This window comes from Ananas comosus, linkage group 3 (assembly GCF_001540865.1).
Source record: "Ananas comosus cultivar F153 linkage group 3, ASM154086v1, whole genome shotgun sequence".
NCBI classification, from domain to species: Eukaryota; Viridiplantae; Streptophyta; class Magnoliopsida; order Poales; family Bromeliaceae; genus Ananas; species Ananas comosus.
This window is the reverse complement of record NC_033623.1, coordinates 12,619,766-12,632,067: the sequence shown is the minus strand read 5'-3', so window position 1 is coordinate 12,632,067 and position 12,302 is coordinate 12,619,766. Positions and strand designations below refer to the sequence as shown.

The following is a 12,302-nucleotide window of genomic DNA, read 5'->3' as shown; positions in this document are numbered from 1 at the left end:
CCAAAAAAAAAAAGAAATGCAAGAAAATTTTCCCCTTATTAAAGTGGTGTAATGCAAGAAATGTGTGACATTTAGTTTGTATATATATATATAGCCCAGCTATGGTGCTTGTAAAAGCACCAAGCACTTGATACTTGTAAGTTTTTTACCATTAGATCTACTCTTCGGATCATTTTCAATCATTAGATTATACAATTCAACCAACCTCCCACTCAACCCTAGGAGGTCCACATCATCCTAACCGCATATCTCTTAATCTAATGGCTAAAAATCTACAAGCACCAATAACTTGGTACTTTTAAAAGTATAGGAGCTCAATATATATATATATATATATATATATATAGAATGCGGCTAGGATGCTTATGGAAGCACGGAGGGCTCCGTGCTTCCACTTTGTTTTCGATGTTCGGACTTTCGAATCGACGATCAGCTCCGTTAGACTTGATCTAGAGTATTTGAAGTATCTAGAAAATAAATTTTGCGATTTTCGATATTATTTGCCTAGTGATCGAAGTGGCTCAAAATCAACGGCTGAAAATAAAAATCTTACAAAATATGATGATATGACATTAAAATTTTAGATCAAAGTTATTGATCTTATTTTATATGGTATAAATAATTTTCTGTTAAAATTTCATATGATTTGGATATTTCTACACCGTTAAACTTGCGACTGGCTCACCACGGCCGTTAAAATTATTAATTTTGAGCCCCTTTGATCACTAAGCAAATGATATCGAAAAATCACAAAATTTATTTTCTAGTTACTTCAAATACTCTAGATCAACTCTAACGGAGTCGATCATCGATTTGAAAGTCCGAACATCGAAAACAACTTGGAAGCTCCGTGCTTCCATAAGCATACCAGCCCACTCTATATATATATATATATATATATATATATATATATATATATATATATATATATATATATATATATATATATATATATGCGCCAATGGGCCATTAGAGAAAGAGATTGGGCCGATTCCCACGGAAAGCATGTGCAGAGCTAGATTACAGTCGTTAGACAAGAAAATTGCGAATCTAAAATATTAGCTACGAAAGAACATATAAAGCAGATAATTACCTGAGTTCATAGTAAATCATATAAAACTCGAGGACAGTATTTTCAAAATGATGATCATAATAACATGGCTGAGCTTACCCAAACTATGTTCACGACGCCCAAAACAGAGACCAAACTTAGCAATATAACATTTATGTGTGCATGGTTTGTACATTCAAAGGACACAACTAAAGAATATGTAAATCTAAAACCACTCATTAATATATGTGTAGCTGCAAACTGGCACATCACTGAAGCAACTTGCAAATATATAAGATCCTTTATTAATGCTCTGCGTACGCGGAGTTCATATGAACTGTAATTCTTCCATTAATCGCACCACTGTAATTATTTCTGACATTGAAAAAAAAGAAAAGAAAAGAAATATGGAATATAACTATATAAACAAAAGTATGCGTATATAAATAATATGTTAGCGTGACACCTATTAAATGCATGCTGACACTCCAGATTGGCACACAATAAGCAAAACCCTGATGGGCAAAAAATGTCTCTGCACAATTCCTTTTTTTTTTAAAAAAAATAATTGATTATCTCCTCATTTTGAAGTTAGCGTAAATAATGTTGGCCACAGCATGTGTCACACAAGTACTTTTAATTAATTGAATGTTTGCAAACTAAAATGGTTGGTATTTCTAATGCAGTAGGAATCAGAAAAAAGATTCTAAAGTAAAAACTTTAATTTGATACTGTGCTGATAATAGTTACAAGACCCTTAACGATATCCATATTACTCTTTATTTTTCTAATTCTATATCATTTAAAAAAAGTGATGCAGTAAGAATGATTCAGAAATAATCTCTTGACTCTAAAGGGGAAAATAGTTTAGGAAAATTTAGAATATATGATTGTTATACAGACCATCAATTATCCAGTACAATATGTAAATTTTTGTTAACAACAGAGTTATTATTTGAAGCTTTAACAAAACATAACCATATATACACAGGACCATAACAATACCCAGAAAAAAAAAAAACTCAAATTTATATATAATTAAATTGATGATAAAGAAGAATAAAGAAAAAAAAAAGTTGAATGAAAATTGCCCAACCTTCACATTTTTCTCAGGTCCTTTTGTTTCTTTTTTCACTTTACACCCATGTCCAATTCTTTTCTTTTCTTTTTTCTTTTTGGGTTCTTTTCTTTTCTTTTAAATTTTTTGAACTCATAGATCCAATTTTGATCTTGATAACAATCCTATAGTGCAAACTCTTTTTACTGCAGTCTCAGCGACTTGCGCTCTTCCAAATCTCCTCGAGCTCTCTGGCGAAGGCCTTCTGGCGGCCGACGACGATGGTGAGGTGGTCGGTGCCGTCGACGACCTTGACGCGGGCGCGTGGGATCTTGGACCGCACCGCGTAGCTGCACTGGATCGGCAGGAGCTTGTCGCCCCGCCCGTGGTACACCGTGACGTCGCACCTGAGCTGATCCCTCACGACGTCCAGGTACCGGTCGATCTTGCCCGCGCTGCCGCAGATGATGTTGTGCAGCGTGTGCCAGGAAGCGTTGTGAGTGTGGCAGAAGAACCCGTCCATTAAGTACGTTCTAATTCTGTCATAAATTTTCCAAAGACATTCATATTTGCAATCAGCCACACTGCATCTAGTAATGCTTGCAAATTGAACCAAAACTGTCTACGTAAATGTTTGGTTAGGAGCGATAACATGCAAAAGTAGCTTAGAAACTATATAGATTTTGTATTATATATATATAGAGAGAGATAGGCTGGTATACTATCGGTAGCATGAAAGTCTCCTTGCTACCAAGTTGTTTTTAATTATGCGGCTTCCAAATCGACGATCGACCCCGTTAGACTTGATCTATACTATTGAAAGTATTTGGAAACTAAATTTTATAATTTTTCGGCATCATTTACCTATCAAGCGAGTAGTCTAAAAATGAACGTTTTAAAATAAAAATCTCAAAAAAAATAATGATAAAAGATTTGAATTTAAGATCAAAACTACTGATCTTATTCTAAATAGTAAAAAAAAATTCTTATAAAAATTTCATCAAATTTAGATTGTTTTATACCGTTAAATTCACAAACGCATCACATCTACCATTAAACTTGTTAATTTTGAAACCTTTTGATCACTAATCAAATGATGTCGAAAAATTATGAAATTTAGTTTTCAAATATTTTTAATAATGTAGATCAAGTCTAACGGAGCCGATCATCGATTTGGAAGCCACATCATTGAAAACAACTTTGTAGCACGGAGGCCTGAGTGCTACCGATATAGTATACCAGCCTAGCTCTCTCTCTCTCTCTATATATATATATATGTGTGTGTGTGTGTGTGTGTGTGTGTGTGAGAGAGAGACAATCTTAAGATTTAGAATAGTTCTATATCTCTTAATTCGATTATAATATTTTGGATGATTGTTAGATTCGAAACATAAAAAAAAATTAATGTGTTAGAGTTAAAATAATTCTAAAATGAATCACCCCTTGAAAAGTAGGGCTCCACAATATGTACTTGAAAACTATTCTGTAGCTAACCTCTGGCTTGTGCGAGGCCAAAGAGGTGCCCAAATTTTAGAACATCAAATAAACTACACATAAATTTTGTTATTTTTTCAACGACCCCTATGTCACTCTAGCATTTCCTCTTTATTTAGATGGTTTAATACACAGATGACGATTTGCAATTGAGTGAACGCTCAATAGAGTCCGACGCAATTGCGTTGCCCAATTATACATAGAAAGAAATTTTAAAAATATTCTCACTAATATTTCTACTCTAATCAAACACTTTCTAAACTTTGCATTCATTTTTATCACGAGTTGGTTTCAAACAAGTTAATCTCCTAATTTGGCCTTAGTATGGTGAGCTACCTTGCTTCTATTTGTGGAAAATTTTTGTAGCTTTTGGTGGTTCACCACCCAAGCTGTGCCCTAAGACTTAGTTGGCAAAGTTATGGTGCACTACACTGTGAACGAGTTAATGAATGGTTGACCCAAACACTCTTCTACATTGTTCTTTTTTATTTGTTTCAAACAAAAGTATGTGTAGGTTGCTTGACACATTAATTAGATAAAATATTGGAAAAGGAGACATATAAATAAATGAAAAGAGATTTGGTCGTGGGTGGGTGTGACCGAGTAGACCTATGTATAGTCCCAGGGGAACTCAGTGGTGTGGGGTCTAAGTATATATAGGTGTACTACTGGTCCCAGAGATGAACTACTACTAGTAATTAACTAGTCTCCAAATCCAGTAAATGGCTATGCATATTGCTTAATTTGCTTTAGTTTCCACAATAAAAAAAAAATAAAGAATAAAAATGTCCATAACTTATTTCAAACTATAGATTATTTTGATTCAGCTATCCAACATTTTAAACTTTTAATTTTACTATCCCATTTTTCAATTTGTTTGATTTGAATCAGTCAATATTGCTTTAACTTTAAATATATGAATGTGTCGTTTATCTTTATAGATTTAACTAGTTTTATTAATGCAGTTCTTGCAACTATAAATTTATTAAAGTTAGTAATTAACTTAAATTTCAAAGTTAAAGTATTGTTAATTTGACTGGCTCAAATCAAATAAATTGAAAGATTTAACAATAAAGTCAAAATTTTGAAAGATCGGATAGCTGACTCAAAATGATTCATAGCTCAGATGAGTTTGGTGTATCTTTGTCAAAAAAAAAAAAAAAAGAGCCTGGTTGAGATAGAAAATGCACCATCAAATTAAAAATCAGAGGCGAAAACTTTTAGACCAGTCTAGTAATTGTTAATTGAAATGCAAAGTAAGAGATTGGAAGTTCAATTTCCAATTTAGGCATTTACAAATTAGGTCTAAAGTCTCTTGTTTGTAGGATAATTCTCCGTTTGTGTGTTTACAAATTGGGTCAGAAGCGAAGGCTATAACTTTTTGGATTTAAAAAAGAAAGTATTAAATCCATCTAGAGCGGCAAAAAAACAAAAAAAATAAAATAAAATCTAGGACGTTGGTTAATTATATTATTGCATAGTAATTAGAAATCTCTTTTGTCATCCATGTAATTTCAGCCTCTTTCAACATTATGTTTGTTTTTAAATTTATAAATAAAATTTTGTACATCAAAAGATAATGAAGAGGACAATAAATTATTTACAATTATTTCATTCAGAATGTTTCCTTCACAATAAAAAATAAACATAAATATATTTTTCTTGCTTTTAAACTTTTTTAAATAAGTTATTATCCACCACGTAACCGGATATATTATAAGCTAACCAAGTATAACAATAAAAAAAAAAATCTTTCTTCAAACACATTAAATTATATAATATTTTTATTTAAAAAAAATAAAAAAATGACAACAATACCACAGGAGGCCGAACTTTTCATTTTTTTAAAATAATGGATGAGCGATTTTAGATATTTAAGTTTAGATCTCATTGGCAGTCATTCTTGTTTTTTTTTTTAAATACTAATTTTATATAATTTGATATGTCATTAGAATTTTTTTTTCTTATTATATCTCAGTCAAGTAATAGATACAATTTTTTTAAGAAAAAGATTTGCATTCTATTTTCTTTCATTATCCAACAAATACTTTGGATCAAGTATTCTAAATAATCCATCATTCTCTCTATTTTGTTAGTGGGGTTCTGTCCAAGCAGAACATGACGCTAAGAACTTATGGCCCATAACATAATGTATTCGGATATGTATCCTCTACATTCTGAATTTTCACCTAAACCCTCGAACGAAAAAATATAGAAATTGCAATATAAACACTCTTGCTAAATATTAACTTAGGTTAGGAAACACAGCTTGGATGTATTTTTAAACTCAATTTAATATCAAAATACTATTTTTAAAAGGAAATCATATTTTCGCAGTGGTTTATGTGCAATTAGCTCATTTTATAAGGTTCTGTATGTGAAAAAAGAAAATCCAAAATATTTGCACATAGTCGGGGCTTAAACAAATCCAAACATTTTGTTTATATTCTTGCAAGGGGTTGCGCGCAATTAGGTAATTTCACGAGGATTTGTGTGTAAAAAGGTTCACTTCCCGTCGTAGTCAAACGGGAGTTAAAGAGAGGAGTAGCCGAATGAATGCAAAGCCATAACTGGGGAGCAAAAGCAATTAAATAACGCAAGAACAGCAACAAAACAGGCTAACACAATAACTCACAACAGCAGCTGCAGGTGCAGCAGCAAAATTAAGCAAGAGGTACGTGGCTCGAACCTGTTGAAGGTGAGGAGTCTGAATGCGAGCTCCCACAGCCGGTGATTCTTGCACAGCACCAGGGCCACCGTCCGGCCGAGGTGCTCGTACCAGCACCCGATCGACGCCCCGAACGCTATCATCGGCCACACCCGCCGCGGCGCCACCCGCCGCAGCACGTACTGCGTCCCCTTCTCCCCCTTCGGCACCGGAAAATACGGCTGCCACGCCCGTAATATTATATCATCATCATCATCAGTATAGACCAGCACAATAACACTGACACTGATATATACCATGTTAAATAATACGAAATATATTTATATTCAACATTTTCTTTTCGCAGCAGCAGAACTTCTTTAATTTTAATTGTTCAAAATTTAACCAAAAAAAAAAAAGAAAACTCGGATTAAAAGAATATATAAAACTCGGAAAAACTCTAATTGAATGGCTGTATATATGTAGTTGAAGATGTATGTTTTGTGTGTTCATCCTAATGAGATTTCCTCACCGGTGCAAGGAGCGTGAGGGACTTGACGGCGCCGGGGTACTTGACGGCGAGGGCGAGGGCGAGGATGGATCCGAGGGAGTGGGCCACAATGTGGAAGGACCGGACCTTGTACGGCTCCAACACCGATCGCTCGATCATCTCGACGTGCTCCCTCAGCGTGTAGAGCGAATCCCCCGGCTTGGGGCTGCGGCCGAACCCCAGCAGGTCCACCGCGAACAGCCGGTACCGCGCCTTCGCCTCCTCGCTGAAGTTCGGAAACACCGTCTCCGTCCAGAACGCCGACGACGATATGAACCCGTGGATGAACAGCACGTCCTCCGCCGCACCTCCGTCTGACGACGACCGATGAAGCAAATATATATACATTAGCCAGTAGAAACTATATATGTACATATGAACGTTAATTTGCACCGTCCGGTGTGTGTGTATATATATATATATATAATATGTACATGCTTGTGATGCACGAATTTTAAAGCGGCGATAGATGGATGGATAAATATTTGTTGTGTTCACCGACCTTTGGGGCCGTCGGCGCGAACGAAGAGCGTGGTGGGCGAGGCGGAGGGGTTGCAGCTTGCGCAGGCGCAGTCGGACCAGCGCGGGGCGGTGTGGGAGGGCATGTGACGCGCGGCGCCCATCTTTCCCTGCAGCATCTGGATTATGGTGGCGTTGATGGTGAGCGTGGCGGCGGCGGAGGCGGAGGCGGCGCGGCGCGCGACGGCGGCGGCGGCGTGGGCGCGCTTGAGCCTGCGGAGCTCGTTGACGGTGGAGCGCGAGAGCTCGGCGAGGCGGGAGGGGCGGTGGTAGAGCGTGTCGGAGATGTCCTCGAGGTGGAGCCTGGTGGACGAGAGGGAGACGACCTTGGAGGCGCCGCCGCTCTCCAGAACGAGTATCTTCCCGCTGCCGGTGATCATGTCCTTGGGCGACGACGAGCAGTAGCACGGCCGCCACTCCCACTCCACCGTGTAGTCCGCCAGCTTGTACACGTAGCACAGCACCACGTCCAGAACGTCCAGCGCCGTGAACACGAAGAAGCTCACCACGTCGTTCAGCAGCCGCCCCGCCATCGCCACCGCCATCATCGCCGCCGCTGCATTCCTAATCTCCATCATCTCCTTCTTTCTTTCTTCCTTTCTTTCTTTTTTTTTTTTTCCCCCTTTATTTATTTATTTATTTATTTATTCTGCTTTGCTTTTAATTCGTGTGCTCGCGCGGAGATGAGCCCGCGCGGATAGAGCAAGGAGGAGCAGGAGGAGGAGGAAAGGAACAGGAGACAGAGACCGAGTACTTGGTCGATCTCTTACAAGTGAGTGGGTGTTTGTAGTGAACAACCATGCAACCAACTAGAGAGAGGGATTGAGATAGAGAAGCCAAAATATTCAAACGTAGTGGGTTGGGGAGGGAAGACTCATTAAAGCTGCCGAATGTTAGATTTTTAAATTTTTTTTTTTTTAAAAAAAAAAAGTGAGAATTTGAATTTTAAAAAAAATATTGGAGCAATTATTATATATATATATATGAAGGGTTTAAGGATGTGTATGTGTGGTATTGAGAATGGGAGAGGGTAGGGGTGGGGTTGGGGATGGGGAGAGAGAAACGAATTGATGAGGGGGATTCATTTAAAACCGTATGTTGGACAAAGGAGACGGGGTAGGTGGCGGTTGAACTCCCCGGCCAACACTTTCCCTAGTGGTGACCTCCCTCGCCACCATATTCTGCGATTCGGGCATGTGAGGCGCACGTGACTGCAGGGTTGCGACTGAAGCCACTATTCTTTCTTTTTTTTTATTAAAATTACTAAAAATTACATGTGATGAAAAAAATATAATACAACATTTTATATTTGTTTCAATAGGTACTGTCATATGTCGCATATTATAATATTTCGATTTAATTACAAAACTTTTTCTGTGATCTTAAATTATAGGACTTTGAATTATGTATTAATTCCTTTCAAAGAAATATATATATATATATATATATATATATATATATATAGAGAGAGAGAGAGAGAGAGAGAGAGAGAGAGAGAGAGAGAGCAGGACTGCTGTGCTCTTAGGAGCACGGAGGCCTCCGTGCTCCTGAACTGTTTTCGATTATGAAATTTTCAAATCGACGATCGGCTCCGTTAGACTTGATTTAGCGTATTTGAAGATAGGATACATATTAAACGTTCAAGCTTATGATAATATGCAGATATTACAAGTGGGATTCCAAATATTTAAATAGATCCAATATGTGAATTTAAATTAAGCAGAAATTTTTTTGGTAAAGCTAGGGGCAATGATAAAAGAATTGGAAACCCCAATTTTTAGGTTATTTTAAGTTCTAGCTAGAAAATGATATTTTAGTACTTGTAATATTAATTTAACAAAACCCCACTTTGCTATCTGCTCGAGGGACGTGGATTGGACCATAATAATATGACACAGACTAGCTTAACCTGAAACACGCAATTAATATCTGAAATACAATTTTAATTCACTTATTATGTTTTTTTTTTTTTAATAAAAAAAAGGCATACTGAACTTAGGTCGAATTTTAGGTGCAGAACCAAAATGTATATGAGTGAGTGTTCACCAGAGTCCTAGCTGTACAAGTTCTGAAAATTATATTTGAAACTCGTTTAGGGGGAAATTAAATAGTCTAATTCATCGTGTATGTATATATATACTGTTTCACAATTTAACCATGCTTCGTTCACCATCTGCGCGCATTTGTTATAAGATTTAATCATTGCACGTGATGAATAGCATATATATTACACCGTTTGATCCACGAGCAAAGCAAAAAAAAAAGAAAAAAAGAAAAAAAAAAGGAGGGGCATAATAAATATAACAAATTAATTAGTATACATTTAATAATTAATAATACTAAAATAGAAAAGTAAATATTTTAGAAAACTAAAAGTATTTTGTGCACTTACTGCATTGTAAGCCTTGCATTTGTCTCATACTAATCCTCCAGTATAATTTCGTCCTATATTTCTAATCTAAACTATCAAGCTTTTAACAAAATGACTGACAAGCAGAGATAGAATGAAAGATGGTATACAAAATATTGTGCGTATGCACGGGGCATAGGTAATTAATGCATTCTTATCTAAATAATGGCTATGATGAGAGATGGGTAAATTCCAAAGAAGTAATTTGATTGATATGAAAATATATACCACTTCATCCCATCTAACTACTACATTTTAGACTTTCATGGCGACCTTGTCAAGATGTGCCAGAACCGCCAAACCTAAACACGCCATGCAAACTGCATGCAACGCAAACGTGAGCACACCAGATATATTCCAACAGATCCATGAGAATATAAATCATGCAAAGAGTTGGATCAAAATATAGTACATTAATTTCTTATGGCTTCATCACCTTGTCTCTATCTACTACTTATTGTGCTCTCTCTTTGGGCAATTCCATGTCTCTCTTACACTTCCTTCATATTTGGGGACTCCCTCGCGGATGTCGGGAACAACGACTATCTCCTCACCCTCTCCAGAGCCGACTCGCCGCCTTATGGCATCGACTTTACTCCTTCCGGTGGGCGGCCTACTGGAAGATTCACGAACGGTCGAACTATTTCAGACATTATTGGTAAAACAAAACTATCTCTAACCGTAGAATTCACTCCTTTGTCGCAGCCTAGAACATGCACTTTACTATTTTGTGATTTATATCATAACGCTTAATTTGTTTATTTACAATATTTTCTAGTTCGTAAGTCGCGTGATTGTCGCGCGCATTGCTTGATTTCGACATCATTTCAATAGCAATTTCCAGCAGAGGCTTTAAATTACGTGCGTACAGTTTGAACAACGCGGTAATGATACTAAAATAGCTAGGGTTTGTTCTAAGCTCTCAGGTGAAGCTCTAGGGGACAGCTCCTTCCCTCCACCCTACTTAGCTCCCAATGCTGCTGAAAACAGCAAACACAGAGGGATCAACTTTGCTTCTGGCGCTTCTGGAATACTAGATGAGACTGGTTCTTTATTTGTATGTAAATCGATGCAAATTATCTTAATTATTATACTAGTTTCCTATATATATATATAATACCATCTTAATTTCTTGTAATATATATATATAGCTTGAAAGAATACCACTGGGGCAGCAGATCAACTACTTTGAGGAGGCCAGAAACCACATGGTGGAAAAGATGGGAGAGAATCACACATCTGAGTTCTTAAGAAAAGCAGTGTTCTCCATAGCATCAGGGTCTAATGATATTTTGAACTATCTCGAACCCTCCATACCCTTTCTGGGAAGAGATAAGATGCATGCCTCTGTTCTCCAGGATACCATGGTTTCCAACTTGACCACATATCTCAAGGTAGTGTGCATACATGAATCCTCCTGAATAATTTAGGCTCATTTAAATAATTTGATAATTACATAACTGGCAAATTTGTTACTGGCTAATTAAACAAACTAAAAGTTTTGTACAATCAGATCAAAGTTCAAGCGCTTCGTCATATTCGTAATGCTCGCTTTTGTTTCGTGAAGCGTTTACATGAGCTCGGGGCCAGGAAATTCGTAGTGGTGGACGTCGGACCTCTCGGTTGCATACCGTACGTTCGCGCCCTTAAGTTGGTTTCGAAAGGAAGGTGCTCACCAACCGCGAACAAGCTGGTCCAAGGCTACAACACGAAATTGAGAAGAGGAATTTACGAGCTAAATCGAGAGATGGGACCAGAAACCATGTTTATTTACGCGAATTCGTATGACATTGTAATAGATTTAATGCGTAATAGTCGCCAATACGGTAATGCTTTACTCCCCGACTCCTCGTATTAAATTTAATCAAAGTAAAATAGAGACCAGCAAGAGTAGAGCGCTTAATTTGCTGTAAACTATAAAATAGTAACTACAAATTAATACGCTACGCTTTTTCTGTTTCTCATGAATTACTTAACTAGCAATGTTTAAGTGATCACATTTTTTTTTTTTTTATAAAAATAAAATTTGTGATCTTTCAGGTTTTGTGAATGCAAATGACCCCTGCTGTGGAGGCAGCTTCCCTCCATTTCTATGCTTCAGAGGTGTCGATGCCACCGAAAGCTCTTTTCTTTGCGAAAATCGCACAGAGTATGTGTTCTGGGATGCATACCATCCTACAGAAGCTACCAACTTATTAATTGCCAGTAGATTTCTGGATGGGGATGCGAGTGCTGCGTTTCCCGTTAATGTTCGCAAATTATACGAAGCATGAAATCTATTTGAAAATAAAGTGACAGGTTCCATGTTTTATTTGAGGTTCAGAAATGTTCTTGCAGAAACATCAGAACTATTTGATAGCAGATCTATTATAATTAATTTCATCTCAATTATCAGCCACATCTGTAGTTCTTAATTCATGCATAAACTGATTCTCAACTCGAATATTATTTTGCCTTAGGTTCATCATAAAAGAACATAGGGAATAGTATATATTGTTTTATAATTGTACAACATTCGTTGGGCGTCTGGGATGAATCCAAAATATTATAATTCTATTTTTTAATTGTTTAATT

At 36.8% G+C, this 12,302-nt stretch overlaps 2 protein-coding genes across 2 annotated transcripts; one reads left to right on the top strand and one right to left on the bottom strand.

The window, feature by feature from the left end:
* Positions 2,062 to 8,313, bottom strand: LOC109707287 (probable lysophospholipase BODYGUARD 1). Its single transcript, XM_020228451.1, has 4 exons — positions 7,302 to 8,313; positions 6,782 to 7,113; positions 6,292 to 6,491; positions 2,062 to 2,647 (listed from the first exon to the last, which is right to left on the bottom strand). Exons 1-4 carry the CDS (start codon positions 7,894 to 7,896, stop codon positions 2,323 to 2,325), a joined length of 1,452 nt encoding a protein of 483 aa, XP_020084040.1. The 5' UTR covers positions 7,897 to 8,313; the 3' UTR covers positions 2,062 to 2,322.
* On the top strand, positions 10,152 to 12,001 carry LOC109707835 (GDSL esterase/lipase At5g41890). Its single transcript, XM_020229362.1, has 5 exons — positions 10,152 to 10,386; positions 10,655 to 10,785; positions 10,880 to 11,122; positions 11,296 to 11,554; positions 11,769 to 12,001. Exons 1-5 carry the CDS (start codon positions 10,152 to 10,154, stop codon positions 11,999 to 12,001), a joined length of 1,101 nt encoding a protein of 366 aa, XP_020084951.1.